This window comes from Stenella coeruleoalba, assembly GCF_951394435.1.
Source record: "Stenella coeruleoalba genome assembly, chromosome: 8".
Lineage (NCBI taxonomy): Eukaryota > Metazoa > Chordata > Mammalia > Artiodactyla > Delphinidae > Stenella > Stenella coeruleoalba.
Window position 1 is genome coordinate 49,004,945 of NC_137154.1, and position 21,358 is coordinate 49,026,302.

At 40.7% G+C, this 21,358-nt stretch overlaps 1 protein-coding gene and 1 pseudogene across 2 annotated transcripts in view; one reads left to right on the forward strand and one right to left on the reverse strand.

Moving 5' to 3' along the window:
* The first annotated feature begins 2,156 nt into the window (after positions 1–2,156).
* Positions 2,157–4,485, forward strand: LOC307190403 (olfactory receptor 52E8-like; annotated as a pseudogene). Its single transcript has 2 exons — positions 2,157–2,221; positions 3,448–4,485. The product of its transcript is annotated as an olfactory receptor 52E8-like (transcript).
* A 4,522-nt stretch (positions 4,486–9,007) lies between these two features.
* RRM1 (ribonucleotide reductase catalytic subunit M1) overlaps positions 9,008–21,358 on the reverse strand; it is a 35,194-nt gene continuing 22,843 nt past the window's right edge. Inside the window, exons 12-19 of the mRNA XM_079930472.1 lie at positions 20,972–21,173; positions 18,150–18,299; positions 17,722–17,943; positions 15,919–15,995; positions 13,151–13,286; positions 12,220–12,315; positions 10,914–11,102; positions 9,008–9,878 (exon numbers count right to left, since the gene is read on the reverse strand). Of these exons, the coding sequence (XP_079786598.1) occupies positions 9,693–9,878; positions 10,914–11,102; positions 12,220–12,315; positions 13,151–13,286; positions 15,919–15,995; positions 17,722–17,943; positions 18,150–18,299; positions 20,972–21,173 (1,258 nt within the window). The 3' untranslated portion in view covers positions 9,008–9,692. The remainder of the gene's footprint in view (positions 9,879–10,913; positions 11,103–12,219; positions 12,316–13,150; positions 13,287–15,918; positions 15,996–17,721; positions 17,944–18,149; positions 18,300–20,971; positions 21,174–21,358) is intronic.

Here is a 21,358-nt window from a genome sequence, read left to right on the forward strand (position 1 = left end):
CATTCATTCAACTTCAAAGAGCTACTCTAAGTTAGCTGCAAATGAAAATGTTTATTAAAATCCCTTGGTGCATTCCTGTATTCCTTCAACACAACACTTACTGAGCACATACGTACTCTGCAGTGGGCTCTGTGCCGGGCACTGGGAGACAGATGAGTAAGACATGGTCTCCCCACCAGCAACACTTTCAGTCTAGTGGGGAGCTAGATCAGCAAGCCAGCAATTATAGCATGATGAAGACATGTCCAGGGCCCTGGCTTTAATGGTGAGGAGAAAGATTGGAAGCTTGAGGACTGAAAGAAGTTAAGGATGAGTTTATTTTCACCAATGACAGACTTGAACTCCATATGCTGAGGGTAAGAGGGGAGAAGTGGAAGATATCCTGAAGACAAAAGTGAGGAAAGACATCTCTTTCACTGGGAATAGAAGGAAGAGAGAAAGATGAGCACAGTAGCCAGTTTGTGGGGACAGGGAAGTTAAAGGAGCTCTTGTCTGTGGTGCTTTTACAGTAGAGGAGCTGTGTCTCTTTCTGCAGAGAGCACATGACGTCTGGCCACTTTATCTCTGCCCTCCTATCTGTCCCCCTCCTTTGCTACTCAGAACATTAAGCCTTGCAGGGTGACTTAGTTGTGTTGGTCTTTCGCCTCTACTAGTCTGTAAATTCTTTTTTTTTTTTCGGTACGCGGGCCTCTCACTGCTGTGGACTCTCCCGTTGCGGAGCACAGGCTCCAGGTGCGCAGGCTCAGCGGCCACGGCTCACAGGCCCAGCCACTCTGCGGCATGTGGGATCCTCCCGGACCGGGGCGCGAACCCGTGTCCCTTGCATCGGCAGGCGGACTCTCAACCACTGCGCCACCAGGGAAGCCCAGTCTGTAAATTCTTTACCTTGAAGCCTCCAGAGCAGCAGAATATCTCCTTCTCTGGTTTCCAGAATCCCATTTGCTCCTCGTTCTCATTCCACCCCTCTTCCCTCTTTTTCTGTCTCCTTCACTGACACCTGTTATGTTACTCTGTCGGCCCCTTAAGATTCTATCCCATGCCTTCAATAACATTATAATCCCCCAATCCAGCTTTAATCCTTCATCTGAGCACTCCACCCTTATTTCCAGTTGTTGACTGGACATCTCTTCATTTGTGAGTTTTCACAACATCCAAATGGGTTTATTAAGTGTACCTCCCAACACTCCAACACTGTTCCTCCTTTCTCAGGTTTTAGCAGTCATCATAGCTGAAAAACAAAAGCAAAAAAAACCTTGAAATTATTGTTGATTCCTCTGTCTCTCTCCACTTCCACTTAGTTCTTAAGTCTGATTGATCTGTCTCTAGAAACATCTATTCATCTCTCTTAAGACCTTCATTAGCCAGTAAACTGATCTCCTCATCTTTTACAGTCTTTTTCATTCCTTCTGCCCTGCCTTGAGGAGCTTGTTATTCTACATTTCCTCTACTCACTGCTTTGGAGCCCAGTGTCAAAGAAGCTCCTTTAGGAGTTTACCTAAGTAATCCTAAGATACAGAACAGGACAGAAAATTACAGTTCACGTGACGGAGACAGACCAACCTTGTCCAAGTTAAGATGTTTGTGGGCAGCCCATGCCAGCTTATTCTCCCCCTTAAGGATGACCATCCTGTGGTATTTGGGAAGGAGCGGGGGTCCCTAAATGTCTTCTTGGCCACTGCTCCTCCGTGCTGCGTTTTCCTCCATGCCCCTTTATTCCATCACAGATCACCTCTCACCTCACTCACTCTCAGCTCCTGAATTCCACCCCCGCCAGAAAGTCTTCAACAGACCTCCCCTAAGAATTTTTACCACCTCCCCACAAGTGTTGTCTGGTCTTTGCCCAACCACAACGAAAGTACATTTCCCAAAATTTGAGTTATTCTGACTAAAATAATGCTCTAAGAGTTCCAGAAACACATTCCAGGGTGGGCTTTGGAATTCCAAATCCACTTCCTTTTGAGGTCTGTCTGTGAACTTAGAGAGGTTCCTCTTTAGTCTTCTGAGTATTCAGAGGGTGGCTATAGTAACACCAATGTAAACATTGATTTTCAGAGACAATACATTTAAACCTATAAGAAAGAAGAATATTTCTTCCTAGCTGCTTCACAATTCATAAGGCTTCTCTAATCTTCAACGTAATTAGTAGTTATAGTAAAATGATCCACTGCCTCATTTGCCTGAAAGGTTTCCTGGGACACCGGATGTTCAGGTCTAACACCAGGTAAGTCTCCAGCAAGCCAGGACTAGTTGGTCATCCTGAAGTTAAGAGCATGCACTCTGGAGTCTGTCTGGGTTCAAATCCAGCTCTGCCACTTACCAGCTGTATGATCTTGAACTAGACTTAATCTCTCTGTGCCTCACTTTCTTCCTCAGTAAAATTAAGAAGATTAAAAAAAGTTAATACATGAAAGCATTTAGAACACTGCCTAACATACGGTAAATGTCCAACAGGTGTCAGCTACTTTTATGCATATCAGTGTTAATTCCTCTAATCATCACACCTACCACCACCAAATGGTGCTCCCTAAGAATCTGCCCAGTACTGAATCACACATCTTTAATCTTAATATCTGCTCTCTTAATTATACAAAAACCTGGCCAAAGCTTTGAAATTACTACTCTCAGAACCCAGTTAACTGTTTAGCTTCTTACCTGTTCCTCATTCACCTTACCCGACAAGCAATGCTCGAGCACTTCCTGTGTGTTTATGGTGGCTCTGTGCTTGGAGCTTCAGAGAACACAATAGAGGTATGCTGTTACCCCTGTTCTCCTGGAACTCACATTCTGAAAGGAATGCAAGCATCATTCATGACACTGATGACAAGGCCAGGCAGGAGGCCCCACATCCAGTCTAGAGGATCTTAGGAAGGGAGAAGTCTCTGTGGTCCGTTGTTTGTGTCCAGGAAGAACAGAAGTACTCCTCAGCAACTTTCCTCTCCCCTTGCCACACAGTGTACCCCAGGCACAAAAGTGAGGCCATCATTCCTGACTTGTTCCTCTCTCCCAATAAGCCCCACTTGGTTCTTCCCAGGCTTCTTGGACCAAAGATTCCTCATATATTCTTTTTTCCTCCTAATCAAGAATCTTCTTCATCCTTTCTATTGCCTCTGGCCCATCACTCTTTTTTCTCTCCTATACCACACCTACTTTCTGCCTAATCTTTTACTCAGCAATCAAATACCTGGAGTATCACAGATAAACAGCATCTTGTAAGTTTACATTTCACATACAAAAGCCAAGAGCTCCCTAAGGACAAGGAACGTCTTGTTCATCTTTGTTGCTCCCATGACACCTGACATAGTACCTGTCTGTGCCCCAAAAGAGTAGACATACGTGCACGAAGAGGTGGATCTTCATCGCAAACCACGCAGGCCCTAAAATAAAAATAGGTTTTCTTCCATTGACCATTTTGTTCTAACAGTCTCTGACCCCCACTCCTGGGGCCAGCTCAGGGCCAAAGCCAGTGGGTAAGGATGGAAATAGCAGCACCTTCAACATCTCCTACACCAACTTCATCCTGGGGGGCTTCTCTGGATTGCGACAGTGGAGGGCCCTCCTGGTCCTGCCCCTTACTTTTCCCTATGTGACCATCGTCTCTGCCAATGCCCTCATCATCCACACGGTGGCGGCCCAGCAGAGCCTGCATCAGCCCATGTACGTGCTCATTGTCCTGCTCCTGGCTGTCAACATTTGTACTGCTACAGCGGTGATACCCAAAATGCTGGAGGGCTTTGTGCATTATGTTAACCCCATATCACTGCATGGCTGCCTGGCCCAGATGTTTTTCATCTACTTCACTCTCCTTCTGGACTACAACCTCCTGCTGGCCATGGCCCTAGACTGCTTGGTGGCCATGTGCCACCCACACTGTTATAGTGACCTGATGACCTCCCGTCTGCTAGGCGTGCTGGCCTTTTTTGCCCTGACATGGAGCCTGGGAGTGGCAGTGCCCTTGGTAGTGCTAACCTCACGAGCTTGATTCTGCCAGACAGCAGTGATCTGACACTGTACCTGTGAGTACATCGCACTGCTGAGCATAGCTTGTGGAGACTTGACCTTCAACAACAAGTTGGGGCTGGCCGTGCGGTTGGTCACTGTGACCTTTGATCTAGCCCTGCTGGGGACCTCCTACACCCGCATCATCTATGCTGTCTTCTGGATATCTCCTGGGGGAGCCCGAACCAAGGCCCTGCACACGTGTGGCTCCCACTCCCATTGGTCATCCTCACCATCTACCTCTCTAGTCTCTCCACTTCCATTGCTTTCCGAGTAGCCAAGGCTGTGTCTTGGAACGTCCAGAACCTGCTCAGTGCCATCTATCTGCTGCTCCCAGGAGCCTTGAATCCTGTCATCTAGGGGGTAAGGATCAGAGAGATCAGGCAACATGTAGAAAAGATGCTCTGTGGAAAGGAATTAGCCCAGGAGGTTAGGGAGAAGCCAGAGAGGCTGCAGAATATGAGAGTGAAGGAGAAACTGCCAGGGTGAGAGAACTTCATCAACTTGGGAAATTGGGGCTGTGACCTCTGGGAACAAGAGATAAGCAGGCAGTACTGAGGGACAGGCTGCAATTTCCTGAGATTATGGAGGACTCAACAGCAGGTTCATTGTTGGTAAACTATTCCTTTTTGAATTCTTAGAATGCTCTGTTTTCACTCCAATGAAAAAATTGCTTTTCCCTATTTATCCTTGTTAGTTTAGTTTCTCTGTCCTCTTCTCCCTGACTCCTGAGAAAGCCCCCCAGTTAACATCTGGATATATGGAGCTCCACTGGAAGTTGTATAGAGCAAGTTGCACAGACCACGACTTGCCCTGAACACCCAGTCTGAAACAAATAAACAGGCCAGGCTCTTCCCTGGTGCCCAGTCTCTCCCAGATACATAGTAAGACTTGACATGAAGCCCGGTCTCACCGAATATACAGGTCAGTTTTGATGCCATCAGTCTAATGCAAACACACGAGTTAGGTTCTAGAGTCCAATCAGTTCCAAACACAGGTGAGGCTCTGCCTGATATTCCCAGTCTGATATCCCCAGGCACACAGGTCAGGCCTACCCCAGGGGTCCAGTCTAGCCCAAACAGGTCAAGTCCAGCCAGGGGGCCCTCCAGTCTGACAGACACCCAAGCCAGGTCTTCTCCTTGGGACCCAAATTCATCCAAAGACCAGACTAGGCCCTTATCTGTACTTGAGCTTGACCCAAACCCAGAGGTCATGCCACTCTTTCCCATGGTAGCCAGTGTGATTTATCTAAGTCACTCCTGCTTGAAAGACCTCCATAGCTGTCATCTATAGAATGGAGTATCTATCCTTTAGGGATGTCCCAGAAAGAGGCTATGGTGTCCCATACTGTGCAGGACCTTCTGTAAACCACCCAAGTTTTCTCTTCCTCTATCACTTGATCATATGGAATGTCCCATGAGGCCATGGGTGCAGGCTGGGAGAGAGAAGGTGTAGCAGGAGCGAGAACCATGGGCATTTGGGCCAGTTCTTCAGTAGATTACTTGTGCTTTCAGGGCCTGCTTGAGCCCAATCTTGTATATACCACTTCCATTTGATGATGGAATGCTACTATGCATGCCCAACTTTAGGCTTAGGGGGTCAGACAACACCCAGTTCATGACAGGCAGCTCAGGTTGCATGGTAACTTCGTGGTCTTTGGTTAGGCAGTCTTCAAGTCCCAGTAGCAGCCGAAAGCTGTCTCTCACAAGGTAAGTATTTATCAAGAGAGGATGGCAGGGCCTGCCAAAGGCTTCCAACAGCATCCCTATCTGCCACTGATACTTGAGCAGCTTGCATGGCAGACTGGACCTGTTGCAGAGCCAGGTTTGTTCTTTGTCCTGGCCCCCCTCAAAACTAGCAGCTTTTAGGGTCACACGGTAAATGGGCCAGAGTAGCACATCCAAAAGAGGAATACGTTGCCATGTCGCCTCGAAAATCCAAAGAGGCCCACTAGCCCTTATACCTTTCTTTTGGTTGTAAGAGGAGCCAGATAGAAGAATTTATCCCTCATCATAGAAGGAATATCCCAACATGCCTTATATCATTGGACCCCAAGAAATTTCACTGAGGTAGAAGGTCCCTGAATTTTTGTTTGATTTATTTCTCATTCTCTGACACACAAACGTCTTACCAGTAAGTCTAGAGTAGCTGCCATTTCCTGCTAGGTCCAATCCGCATCTCAACGTAATGGAGCACTGTGATGTACTGTGGAAAGGAAAAGTGATCAAGATGAACTAAATTATGACACTGGGCTAGAGAGCTGATAACTGATACACCCCTGAGGCAGAACACATACATGGTCACCCAGACCCCTGCCTCTCTGTTTGATTAGGAGTATCCAGTGATGGTATTCTGCATGTCTCTATTGCCACATCACCACCAGGGACTATCAGAGCTCTCTTTACTACTGAAAAGTCATGCTTAAATCTCATCAAATTAGAGAACCAACCCAGAAAACTCATCCTTAGGATTCCATTCCTCTAGAACCATTTCCAGTACCAGAACCTGTATTAGTCAGTGTTCTCGTTCTCCAGAGAAACAGAACCAATAAGGTGTGTATATACACACACACACACACACACACACACACACACACAAAATCTTATCTATATATTCAGTTGACCCTTGAACAATGCAGGGATTAGTTCCAGGACACACAGAGGATACAAAAATCCACGGATGTTCAAGTTCCATACAGTGTCTATATCCACGGGTCCACATCCACAGATTCAACCAACCACAGACTGTGTAGTACTGTAGTACTTATTGAAAAAATCCAAGTGTAAGTGGACCCATGCAGTTCAAATTCATGTTGTTCAAGGGTCAACCATATACATCTCTCTCTCTCTCTATACACCCACACACACACACACATAAAGTAATACGGGGGACTTCCCTGGTGGTGCAGTTGTTAAGAATCCACCTGCCAATGCAGGGGACACAGGTCCAAGCCCCGGTCCAGGAAGATCCCACATGCCATGGAGCAACTAAGCCCGTGTGCTACAACTACCCAGCCTGCGCTCTACAGCCTGCGAACCACAACTACTGAGCCTGTGTGCTGCAACTACTGAAGCCCACACAACTAGAGCCCATGCTCCGCAACAAGAGAAGCCACAGCAATGAGAAGCCCGTGCACTACAATGAAGAGTAGCCTCCACTCACCACAACTAGAGAAAGGCTGTGTGCAGCAACGAAGACCCAATGCAGCAATAAATAAATAAATAAATAAGTTAAGTAAGTAAGTACGTAAGTAAGTAAGTAATGGGCTCACAATTGTGGAACTGGCAAATCCCAAACTGGCAGAGTAGGCTTCCAGGATGGAAACCCAGAGAACAGCTGATACTGCAGGTCATGTCCAACAGCAGTCTGTAGGCAGAAGTCCTTTCTCAGAGGACCTCAGCATTTTTCCTCTTAAGGACTTCAACTGATTGGATGAGGTCACCCGCATTATGGAGGATAATCTGAGTTACTCAAAGTCTACGAATTCAAATGCTAATTTCATCTAAAAACAATACCTTCACAGCTCTATCTAGTGTTTGATCAAATATCTGGATACCATGGCCTAGCCAGTTGGCAAATAAAATTAACCATGACATTGCCTAGGCTTACAGCAAGCCTAACCAAGTATGGGAGTGTCCTAGCACAGAGTCAATCTGCAAAGACCAAGGAAAGCTGTCAAAACATTAACTGAACATACTCTGCAGAAGAGACTTCACTGCAAAAAGTTTAGTCTCAGAATAGTTCAACAAAAAAAAAATCACAGGCATTATAAAGAAACAGGTAAACATAGACCATTCAAAGGAAAAAGATAAACTGACAGAAACCACCCCTGAGGAAGCCCAGCCGTCAGACTTTCTAGACAGACATTAAAACAACTGTCTTAAATATGATTGAAGAGCTAAAGGAAAACAGGTAAAGGAAATCAGGAAAACAATGTATTAACAAAATCAGACTATCAACAAAGATGTAGAAACAATTAAAAGGAACCAAACAGGAAGTCTAGAGCTGGAAAGAGCAATAACTGAAATGAAAATTTCACTAGAGGGACTCGACAGCAAAGCTGAGCAAGAAGAAGAAAGAATAAATGAACTTGACGATAAGGCAATTGAAACTACTGAGTCTAAGGAGCTGAAGTAGGATGAAGAAAAGTGAACTAAACCTAAGGGACCTGTTGGGACATTGCTAAGTGGACCAATAGATGCAACATTGGAACTCCAGAAGGAAAAGAGGGAAAGGGGCAAAAAAGATTACCTGAAGAAATAATGGCTGAAAACTTCCCAAATTTAACAAAAGATGTGAATATATCAATGCAAGCAGCTCAACAAACCCCAATTAGGCTAAATTCAGAGACCCACACCAAGACACATTATAATCAAACTGTCAAAAGCCATTAGGATGGTTATTATAAAAAATACAAAAAATTAACAAGTATTGGCAAAGATGTGGAATAACTGGAACTCTCGTGTACTGTTGGTAGAAATGTAAAATGGTGCACTTGCTGTAGAAAACAGTTCGGCAATTCCTCAAAAAGTTAAATATAAGATTACCATCTAATCCAATAATTCCACTTCTAGGTACACACCCAAAAGAACAGAAAGCAGGAATTCAAACAGATACTTGTGCATCAATGTCCACAGCAGCATTATTCACAACAGCCAAAAGGTGGAAATAACCCAAATGTCTATATATATATATATAAAATGAGATATTACTCAGCCTTAAAAAAGGAATGAAATTCTGACACAATACATAAATGAACCTTGAAAACATTATGCTAAGTGAAATAAGCCAGACATAAAAGGACACATATTGTATGATCCCTTTTATTTGAGATACCTAGAATAAGCAAATTCAGAGTCAGAAAGTAGAATAGAGGTTACCAGGAAATAATGGAAGAAGGGAATGGGGAATTATTGTTTTATGTATAGACTTTCTGTTTGGGATGATGAAAGAGTTCTGAAAATAGATAGTGGTGATGGTTGTACATTGTACATGTACTTAATGCCACTAAATTGTATGCTTTAAAATGGGTAAAATGGTAACATTTATGTTATGTATATTTTACCACAATTTTTTTAAAAAGAAGAAAAAGGCATATATTAAAATCAGAATTCTATATGGTGTCTAAGTAATTTGTCTTAAAATTTCTTCCCTGAACCCTCAAATAACAAAAAATCCTTTATCAAAGTTGGCCTTTGTATGAAGATAAATGACAAAATTAGTCTCACACAATCATTTAGAAATGTTTATCTTTATTTCAGAATGACCTATTAGGACCTTATCCAGATAAAGGTTCTGTCAGCACTTCTCACGTGTTATGACTCAGTTTTGCTTCTATGGACACACCAGTCAAAGTCTCCTTACCAAAACTGAAGTCACCAGAAAAGGGGTACCAGATGGGTGATGAAACCCTACTTAATCACTCCCTATTTGCAAGATGACTTCTTTTGCATTCCTAAAACATCTACTTTGATTCCCAATATATCAATTTTAAAAAATCATTACTTTCACGTTTATATAAATTGACTTTAAATCAATTGATTTAAATTGATTTAAATTGACTTTAAATCAATTGATTCTTTTGCTGCAATAACGTCCAGCAAAACCTTATCACTTCAAGCAAACCTACTATACCTATCTATGCTCAAGAAGTAGTTTGGCTATTAAAGAAGGGCTGGTCTCTTCTAAGCCTTTCCTCAGGATCCACACATCAGACATTCATCTCTATTTTCCAAAGAGCACACCATGGCTGCTGTGTTCCTCTCCTTCTCTTCTTCTTTTGATACCTTTTCCTTATCTTTCAGCTTTTCTTTATTTAGAGTGAACTGGATCGGATTAGCTGCTGGTCTTGTCCTTAAATAATACATCCCAGTCTTCAAACCCTAAAAGGGAAGTAAATACAACTAATTAGGAGAAGCTGTGAGAACACTAGACATTCAAGACCAATGTTTAAAATACATTTCCATAAACCAGGTCAAATTGCTTTCTAAACTTAGAATTATATCTCCTCTAGGAAGCCCTCTCAAAAATGCTTAAAGAGAGAAAGAGATGGTCAAACAGTATACTCTGTCCTTTTCACCCCTAAAACAAGCTTATCTCTTTGAAAATGTCAAATATTTTTGTTCTCTAGTCTTTTTGTTTGTTTGTTTTTATGTGTATGACTTCCAAGTGTGCCTAAGAAAACATGTCTGCCTTAAATTATAACTATTTAGAGGTCTAGACTGTATCTCTGTATAAGAACAGATTATGACTAATTCAAGGATAAGAAACACCATTCTCTATTCAGTATCCCCAGTCCTGGAACATAGTATAAGTTCAATAAAAGTTTGTTAAATAGAAAAATAAATTCATAATTCTATATAAACACCTAGAATATTGCTAGGGAATAAGAATACATTATAGACTCACAGGCCTTTACAGTTGGCAATGACTAGCTAAGTGATTGGCTTTTATCCTGTAGATAAAGTGGGGAAACAATGGATATTTTTGAACAGTGGGTTGACATGTGTGAAGTTTTATTTTAGGAGTGGTAGCAGTACACAAGATGGCCTAGAGTAGAGATACCAGAAGAAAAGAGATCAGTTAAGAAGTTAAAAATAACAACAGTGGAATAGAAAGTAAGACATTCAAGAAATAGTACAAAGGAACAACTGACACTACATGGTGAATGACTGCATGGAAAGTAAAGGAAGGATCATAGGTAACTCCAAGGTTTCAAGCTTAGAATAAAATAATCCTAAAAGAAATAAGAAAATTCGAAGTGAGAGCTTAATCTGGTATAAAACCCATGGGTTGGTTCTAATATACTGGACTTAAAGTGAAAGAACTTCCAGGTGGCAATACTTAGTATGTAGCTAGAATATAGAACTCTGTTCCAATTCTAAAATATCCCAAGCTGGTTGACTTCCTCCACTAACCTGTTTCCAGCCGTAGAAGTGCATACTAGTGAGTTTGCCATAGTTAGGCTCAGCAATATGTATGTTCAAAGACTGGCTTTGATCAATGAAAGCTCCTCTCTCAGCTGCCATCTTGAGTATGGTTTTCTGAGAGATTTCCCACACAGTCTTATAAAGTTGCTTCAGGTCCTCAGGAATTTCTGGTATGCTCTGAAGAAGGGAAATCAAATGTTTATTGCACTCTGGTTGAAGAAAGCAGTATGATTAACAGAATGGTGACCCCCAGGGTCTGGCCTTGGTTCTACTTCCAGCCAGATCTGACGCTACCATTCCATTTAATACAGTATGATCCTTATCAAGTTTCCTAAGACTACTCACTTCTGGCTTATGAAGTCAAACAAAACCCCATCTAAACAACAAAATATCAATCTGGTGGTAGTTATTTAAGACTCATCTTTAACTGGTTAATGGCCAAAACATTCACTGAAAAGTCAGAGCTAAGCAACAATAAATGACCCTTGACTTTTGCAGAAAATACAAATACTCAGGGCTGTAACTCACAGGGACATGACACAAGGAAGCAATGAGGCAAAACCCTTTAAATAAGCTAGGACTTCACAAACTCCATTTGGAGTCAACAGAAAAAGGTTTTCCTATTTCTTAGGTCTAGGGTTAGCTTGCATCAAAACACAGACTGGCTAATGCTACAGCTTCCATCAGCAAATATAGAAATGTTACAAGAATCTTTATCTGTGTTGCCAAGCAGACAAATATTTAGCCAGAGGCCTCTATTTACAAATAAATAAATGCTTCTTGATTCTCAGTTGCAAATATTTCACTGTTAAACACTATTTCTGGCTCTGTCTTTTGGACTATCAGTCTTCAATTCTCCATCATACTTTTTAATTAAGTTTGACTCTAATTTCAGGCTTTATATCACTGGTCCCCAAACTCTGACTCACTTGGCAATTATCTAGGGAGTCTTTAAAAAATACTGATGCCTGGCTCTCACTCCCAGACATTTAATTTGTATGGGGTACAACCTAAGCTTCAGGATTTTAAAAGCTCTTCAATGTATTCTAATGTGCAGAGAAGTTGGGAACCACTACTTTATACTGCTGCACAAACAAGAGGGTAAGGCCTAGCTATGTGAAGATGCATTTAATCCTAGCACAGCAATGCAGAGTTGAACAGAGCTACATAAGCCTATATGACCACAGGGAATAGCCATTCTTTCTCTGCATTGCTTGGGATAAGTGAGAAGTTACCAATGTAACTACCAACTTAGCTCCTGAAGAGAACACTTTTTTTTTTTAAAATTCTGTACCTGGATAGAGCCATTGCATGCAATAATCTGATTTTTCATCTCTTCATTCCACAAGCCCCGCTCAGTAAGATCTTTCAGTAAGTGAGGATTTACAATCTGAAACGGAAAGGAGAAAGATGTGAAGGAATAAACAACAAAGACAGGGCCTAAACAGGATCACAGACTTGGAGCTTAAAGTAAATAAGATCAATGAAGAACATTAGATTGCTTGGTAAATTCTATTTTTTATAAAACTGAGAGACCTATCCCACTACATGAAAGCTATATTCCTCTAAAATCTTTATATCTGTTATTCAAAACATAACACATGGTATTTGCAAAAGTGAAAAGAGCTAATGCTGCCTAAGCTGGGTATGTAGAATGATTCTTTTTTCTTTTTAAGTAAGGACATAATAAATACTTAAGAAAATTAGAAACGTACCCACGCCAAACCTTACAGAAATTTATTTCAGAGTATCTGCAAATTCACAAATAAGTATCTTTTAAATTAGTGGTTCTCAACCTGCAAATGAGAATTACCTGGGAACCTTAAAAAAAACACTGGTCCTGCCCATCAGAAATTCTAATTTGTAACCAAGGCTGAGAACCACTATCTTAAAAGATACTTCTATACACCTTGAGTATCATCAACTTAAGCATATGAGGTTATAGTATATGTCACTATGATTACAAAATGGTTAAACATCATGTGAACTCTAATATCAAGTTGCTTTCATACTCAACCCTCAATCCTTCATTCTTTTGACAGATATTTATTAAATGTCTATTATATGCTGAAATAACATAAACAATATTAGAGATGATAACTCACTTTATCAAAACTTTGCACCGACACTAAAATAAAGGGGCATATACTAAATATGAGTAGCATTTACTCCCAACATCAGGCTTCTAAAAGATTTTCCTGTAGGTCTGGTTGTGATCTTCTCACCTGAAATTCTCCTGACAAGACTCTGCGAGTATAGATGTTACTGGTATAAGGTTCAATTGACTCATTATTTCCCAATATCTGAGCAGTTGAAGCAGTAGGCATCGGGGCAATGAGTAAACTGTTTCTTATACCATACCTAAAGAAAAGGAGATTATTAGGTGCTGGTCCTGAAGCTACAATCTGTCAGGAAGACAGCTACTTTAAGTCATTGTAGTAAATGCAGTTGCTGCAAGTAATACCAAACATCCATTAGACTCACATGTTGACTTTTGCATTTAACCCCTAAAGGGATGCAACTCCACAGTATGGGTGGTATAACTGGGCCCTCTCCTAAATGCCTAATTCCTAAACAGAATCAGCACCATTTTTACTGCTGGTAAACCTTATCATGCCATGCTGTGATTCCTTATCAAGTTAGGAATCACAGCACTTGATACACTATCTTGCCCAAGAAAACACTCACATGGTTATTGGAGAGTCCCCACCTGTATCAGGGTACACTCATTCAACCCTTACTCTTTTCTAAGTGCCTATGTGATCACTGTGCTAGGCCCTTTAAGGAAACATAATGATGTGAAAGTGGTCAGAACCAGACCTCTATCCCCACAATTCTCCATTTATCCTGAACAGGATAATGAATAGAAAAAATTATGCTCCAAGTATATTCCTGACTTCCTCTATCACCTCTTTAATTAAATTTCCGAGAAAAACGCTAACATTTTTTGACTCTATTCAGTGTCAAAGAGAGTGCATAAAAATATAGTATCTAGGGCTTCCCTGGTGGCGCAGTGGTTGAGAGTCCGCCTGCCGATGCAGGGGACACGGGTTCGTGCCCTGGTCCGGGAAGATCCCACATGCCGCGGAGCGGTGGGGCCCGTGAGCCATGGCCACTGAGCCTGCGCATCCGGAGCCTGTGCTCCGCAATGGGAGAGGCCACAACAGTGAGAGGCCTGCGTACCGCAAAAAAATAAATAAATAATAAATAAATAAATATATAGTATCTGAACTCTGAGAAATCTTCAAACTGTCCTAAGCACATCCTTCAAAGCTCAGCCTAAGAGATACTTACTCTACAACATCTTTCCTAACCAGGCAGACAACACTAAATACAACTGTCAAATACAAATATTTGCATTGCAAATATTTTCTGTGACCTGTACCTTTACGTATATTTGTGTTACATGTCTTACCTTACTTAGTTTTAAGTTTCTCAAGGACAAAGAGTTCATCTTTCCTACATTCCATACCTCTGGATTCATACAGCACTTAGCATAGAGACTCACATCCTAATGGAGTCTGTACAACTGGACTTTCAACCTCTCTATGTCATTTTCTAGTTGTGAGGCATCAAGCAAACCACCAACTATCTCCATGTCTTTACTCCCTCAGTAGAGTGGACAGTGGTTTCCTGTCCAGAGACAGGAAAATGTTTTGAAAAGTCATATATATATGATATATCCAAGCTATGGAATTGTCTGTAATCACTAAAAACAATAGGTAAATCTGCATGTACTAAAAGAGAAACATCTCCAAAATAAATCACTAAATAAAAAGTCTCAAAACATGTCAAGTTTGATCTCATTTATATAATAAAACTGTGTGTGCGTATCTGCAAATGTACTGAAAAAGGTCTAGAAAAATATACACCATTCACAATGGTTATCTCTGAGAAAAGGAGTAAGTTGGTTTTTTTGTTTGTTTTGTGGGACAAAATGGTTGGCAGAACCATTTATATATAAATGGTATAAAGAAGGGCTTTTACTTTCTATTTTATTTCCATATTTGAACTTTATTAACAATGAATGTGTATTCATGTATTAATTTTGAAATTTAAAAAAGTTATACATAAAAAATATTTAAACTACATTATTTTGAGAAAAACAGAATAATAAATAGAATACAGGTCCATTTTTGTAAAAATTGAATCTGCATGTAAATATACATATATATACACACTCATAAGAAAGTCTGAGGATGATAGACAAAAAGATACAAACAGGTTTTTTTGGGGGGTGATGGTACTGGGATAATTTTCATTTTATTCCCTTTCCACATGTATGTTTTCTAAATTATCTAACATGTATTATTTGAGTAACAAAACAATTTTAAGGTAAACAGATATTTTAAAGAGCATTTTAAAGCTACTGCTTCCTTCTGCAAACATTAAACACTTTGTATATGCATTAACCTAGACATGACAGACAAACATTCAGCAAAACATTCTGCCTGCACTCAAATCTCTTATGTTTATTAGCTGGAAAGGACTACATTTTTCAATTTTTACATTTTTCTTTCACACAGTTTAACACATTAAACCCTCCAAAAGCTCTTCCAAAATCCGTAATGAAGTCCTATGACAATCAATTCATTGAAAGTCATTTATGTGCCCAATGTGGTTAAGCAATAAATAAAAGTGAAAAAACATTTAAAAAGCAAACACACTTGGAAATATGAAGGTTTAACGAGAAAAAGAATTACCTAATCTTGGTACTCAAGCCCCTAAAACAAGATCAACTAATAATAATAATACCTACCAGGTATTAAAATGCTTTCATTGTGCCAAGCAATTTGCAGGTTACTATACATATAAAATATATTGTCCTAGGAAGCATTTTTTAAAAAAATAGTTCTATGGATAGGTCATTTCAGTCCCATTTAAAAGACAAAAAATGAATTTCAGAAGCTAAAATAACATACCTAAGTTCGAAAGAGCCAGGCTGAAAACCTGAACCCTCCTCACTTCAAAGCCACTTTACATCTCTACTTACTTTGCAATCTTCTCCTTGAGAAGTTTCCAGTCCCACAGGTTTGTAGGAGTAACATTCCACATATCATACTGAAGGATCTAAGGAATAAACAACCCAAATTTATGATAAATCATTGTATGACAATTTAAAACTATGACAAAAACCAAACAAATAACTAACTGTCATGCCCCCACATCCCAACAAATGCTGTCTTTTGGTAAAGCTGTGTAAGAAATACAAGGACCAGAGACTTTCCTGGACAAATTTCTATGTGGTCATATTGATTAGAAGCAGGCTAAGAAAACTGATTAAGGCTTACCTCTTCCCCATGTTCCTGGCTGAGTCCTCTCAGAGGACCCCTATCATATGTATAAACCAGGAAATTCTAACATTTATGAAAGCATGTTGTTTTTGTACAGTAAAAGAATTACTCTAGCCTCATCTTTTTTAACTGCCTTGATCTGCCTCTCAATCTATTTAGCTAATAAACTTATTTTCAAACAATGTAGAGTTCCTAAATATCAGCAGGCACTGTGAGAACTAAAAATAACATCTTATTTTACAGGGAGGAGAATCATACTACTCATGATGAAGGCAGTGTGGATCGTGGAATTCTAGGACAGCTCCCAGATTCCCAGCCCCCTAGGGTATAGACCATTATATTCTCCTCCCCTTCAGTGTATACAGGACCTGGAAATACAATGGATGCCACTCACATAACTATGACAAATGTGAAGGATTTCTGCAGGTGCAATTAAGGGTGAAAATAAGTTAATTTTTTAGTTAAAAGTGAGACTATCCTGGGTGGCCCTGACCTAACAAATGAAAACCCTCAAATGGGCGACAGGACTGGGCTCTTCTTGAAATGAGGGACTCTCCCTCCTACTGGCTTTGAAGAAGCAAGATGCCAAGAGTTCTAGAGTTACAAGGAAATGAACCAGGTGAGCTTGGAGGAGGACCCTGAGCCTCAGATGAGACCACAGCCTCTACCGACATTCTGACTGTAGCTTTGAGAGATCCAGAGATCAAGACTCAGCTAACCCAAGTCTGCACTCATGACCCATGGAAACTGATACTGAATGTATGTTGTTTTAATACACTAAGTTTAGTAACAGAAAACTAATACTTGGGAGTTCCCTGGTAGTCTAGTGGTTAAGATTCAGCGCTTTCACTGTTGTGGGCCCTGGTTCGAACCCTGGTCGGAGAACTAAGATCCTGAAAGCTGCGCATGGCGCGGCCAAAAAAGAAAAAAAAAACTAATACAGTTAGCATTCTTCTTACGTCATTTTAGCAATGATTAGTTTTAAACAGAGTATCCTTTTTACTCCAGAGGACAAAAAGACCATATGAGTTTACTCTGTCTGGTGTAACAAATTACCACAGATTTAGTGGCTTAAAATAAAAATTTATTCTCTCATAGTTCTCAAGGCCAGAAGCCCTAACTCATTACGTTGGGAAGGCCTCACTCCCTCCACAGGCTGGAAGAGATTCTGTTCTTTGCCTCTCCAACTTCCAGTGGCTCTCAGTACTCCTGGGTTGCAGTTGCATCACTCCGATCTCCGCCTCTATGGTCGTGTTGCCTCCTCTTCTTCTCTGTGTCTCTTGTAAGGACAACTGTCACTGGATTTAGGGCCCACCTGGATAATCCAGGATAATCTCCTCATCTCAAATTCCTTAACAATATCTGTAAAGACCCTTTTTAAACCAAATAAGGTAACAGTCATAGGTTCCAGGCATTAGGATGTGAACATATCTTTTTGAAGGCTACCATTCAGCCTACCATAGGAACTCACAGGCAAAAAGAAACTTCATGCATATACTTACTCCTTTGCTGACTGGAGAGCCCTCATAGGTTTCATATGGGCCATACTCCTTGGCCAATTCACAGCTGGCTTCCAAGGCTCCATAATAAATGGTTTCAAAGATCTGCTTATTCAATAATTGGGCCTCCGGACTCTCAAAAGGGTACCTCATCAGAATAAAAGCGTCTGCCAGACCTTGTACCCCAATTCCAATGGGGCGATGGCATCTATTTGATACGCTTGCCTTCGTGCCAACAGATTTAGAGAAGAGACAACATTAATGAACAGTAAAAGCAATATTCTGTAACAAATGACACACTCTCTCTCTTTATCTCAGTTTTCTCACACCATTCCAATGATAACCATTTAGACAATGACTAGAAGACTGTGATAAACTCCTTCCATCTTGGATTTCAATAATTACCAATAAGCAGAGAAATCTATTCATACCTCTGGGACAGGGTAGTAGTTAATATCAATAATTTTATTCAGGTTTCGGACAATGACTTTGGTGACTTCAGCCAACTTCATAAAGTCATATGTGTGTTCCGACGTAACATACATATTCAGGGCCAGGGAAGCCAAGTTACAAACTGCAACCTGGAATTCGGAAAAAAAGGGTCAAGAGTCACACGATTTTTATTTCTTCCACTGTGTCAATGACACTACTCTGTAAGCCTCTAACACTTGCTGACATTAAAATTTTAAATTTCTATTTTGACTCCTCCCTCTTCATCATTCACCAGTTCATTTCTAAATCCCAAAACCTATTCACATATGTGAACTGTACCACGCACCAGTGAAATAGGTAAGATGGGGAAAGAACCATATGCTTCATGGTACATGGCTCTACTACCAGACGTATGCCACACTGTGCTATAATTTTTTATATATATCTGTCAGTAGATGTGCACTGTCCAATACAGCAGCCACTAGATTAAAACTAAATGAAATTTAAAATTCAGTTTCTCAATTGCACTAGTCACATTTCATGTGCTCAGTAGCCACCCAATACAGAACATTTCTATCACTGCAGAAAGTTCTTCCAAACTGCACGTCTACTTCACCCTCATTGAGACTCTGACAGCCCTTAACTCCTCTCACCTAGACTCCCTCATGCCCTTCACACCTACTCAATTTTACACATGTTGCCAAAGTACCCATTTTTAAAACATAGCTTGAATCATGTAAGCCTAATAAATGCTAGGGAGAAAAATAAGGCAGGAAAAGAAAACAGAGTCTTGGGGCTAAGGATGGAAGGAGTGCCTTTTTTTTTTTTTTTTTGCGGTACGCAGGCCTCTCACTGTTGTGGCCTCTCCCACTGCGGAGCGCAGGCTCAGCGGCTATGGCTCACGGGCCCAGCCGCTCCGCAGCATGTGGGATCTTCCTGGACTGGGGTACGAACCCGTGTCCCCTGCATCGGCAGGCGGACTCTCAACCACCACGCCACCAGGGAAGCCCAGGAGTGCCATTTTTAAATAGAGTTGCCAAGGAAGACCTCACTGAGAATGGGATATATGAAGAAAGAACTGAAGAAGTCAGAAAGCAAGCCACATGGCTACCTGGGGAGAAGAGCATTTTAACATTCAAAAATCCTGAGACAGGAGTATGCTTCATATGTTTGAGAAACAGCAATAAAATTAGTAGAGCTGGAGCACAGTGAGGAAGGGGGAAAGTAAGAGCAGATGAGGTGGGATACTCAGTTGTGTAGGATCTCACAGGGCATTACAAGGACAGAAATGAGGTACTGATACATGCTACAGTATGGACAACTGACACAAAAGACCAAATATCATATGATTCCATTTACATGGAATACCTACAATAGACAAATCCAGAGACAGAAAATAGGTTAGCGGTGCCGGGGCCTGGGTGAAGAGGGGAACAGGGAGTGACTGCTAAAGGGTACAAGATTTCTTTCTGGGGTGATGAAAATGTTCTGGAATTAGTTATCAGTGATGGTTGCACAAACCAAACCAAAAACACTGAATTGTGTACTTTAGAAGGGTGAAATTTATGGTATGTGAAATATATCTCAATTTAAAAAAAAAGGATGAACGAACTCTGGATGGGCTGGAAAATCAAAGACGAGTATTGTGCAGAGGAATGATATGATCTGATGTTTGTTTTAAGAAGGGTCATTTTATTCTCTATAGTATAATCTATCTTGTATAATAGTCATGAGTATGTCAATTTCCTCCAACTAAATTGTAAGTTTCCAGAGGGCAGGGGCTGAGCCACATTCATTTATATCTGAGAGCACTTAGTATAGTGTCTTACACATGGCTGGTGCTCAATAAACTTTGTTAAATTAAACTGCAACCTTAGCAGTATGTTCAATTCACTCACCATTTTCTTTCTGACTTTTCATTTGTCATGTTTTTTTTAGGTCCTAGAATTTGGGATGTGCTCCTTCCTCCGCATTTTCGTAGTTTACATCCAATATCCAAGCTGCCTGTCATCTGACTAATGCAACAATCTCCTTAAACTAACCTCCAGCCTCTTCTCACACTAAGCCATTCTATAACCAGAAGCAAGAGCCATCCTTCCTATCCTAGGGATGCCATTTTCCTTTCAGAAATCTACAAGGGCTTTCCTGCGTCTGAGACATGCCATCTTTCACATACTATCTCCCTTCCCCCAGTTGCAGCCATCTCTCCATACACCAAACCTTAATGTATTTGCTCCATCAAAACAAACAAACTTTTACACTCACTGCACAAAACCTATCCCTGTCTCTGATCTGTCATACAGGCAGTTCTTCCCAAATGGAAAGCTTTTCCATAAATTTCTTTTTAAAATATCCAAATCTATGTCTCATTTCTAGCCTTGCCTCTTCTGTGAATCACCTTAAAGATCTGAGATGAGAACTCTGTCTCACCATTCACTGAAAGGACTCTCTCATGCTTACATACTTTAAACTGAATGAGCACCCTAACACGTTACTGTGTTTGTCCTAACCCTAACCTAAATAACTATATATTGCTATTTTTCTCAAGTAAAGGTTATTACAACAATGTGTGTGAAATAAAAAATTGACAGTCTTTTCTACATGGCTCAGACTAAAAGATATTTAAGGGCACACATCACACCTCTTCCTTTATAATCTCTATTTTAGTGCCCTTCTGCTTACAGCAAGCTACAAAAACCCCCTTCACCCAACTTAAGGGAAATCATGTGAGGGAGTCACAAATAATTCACAAAGGGAGTCACAAATAAATCACTCCTAAGATTCTTCTCTCAGTACCTGAGGCAGAAGTTTTTCTACCTACCTCATCTTTGCTGGTATATTCTACTATTTCTGTGCACAGGTTGCTGCATTTGATCGTTCCTAGGTTCTGCTGGTTGCTCTTCCGATTACAGGAATCTTTGTAGAGCATGTACGGGGTACCTGTCTCTGTCTGAGACTCAATGATGGCATACCAAAGCTGCTGAGCTTTTACAACTTTGCGGAAACGACCCTCTTTCTCATAACTGAAAGGCAAAGCTAGTATTATTTTAATATTCCCTAAGGAAAATCTTTATTGCAGATAACATGAAGAGAAACACCAAAATATAAAATATTGAAAACTCTTAAATTTCTTACTAAGTTTTGCTAAGAGAAAGAAATTAGGAATATGATATTTATTTTACTATGGCTAAAGTCAATCCCACTAAAT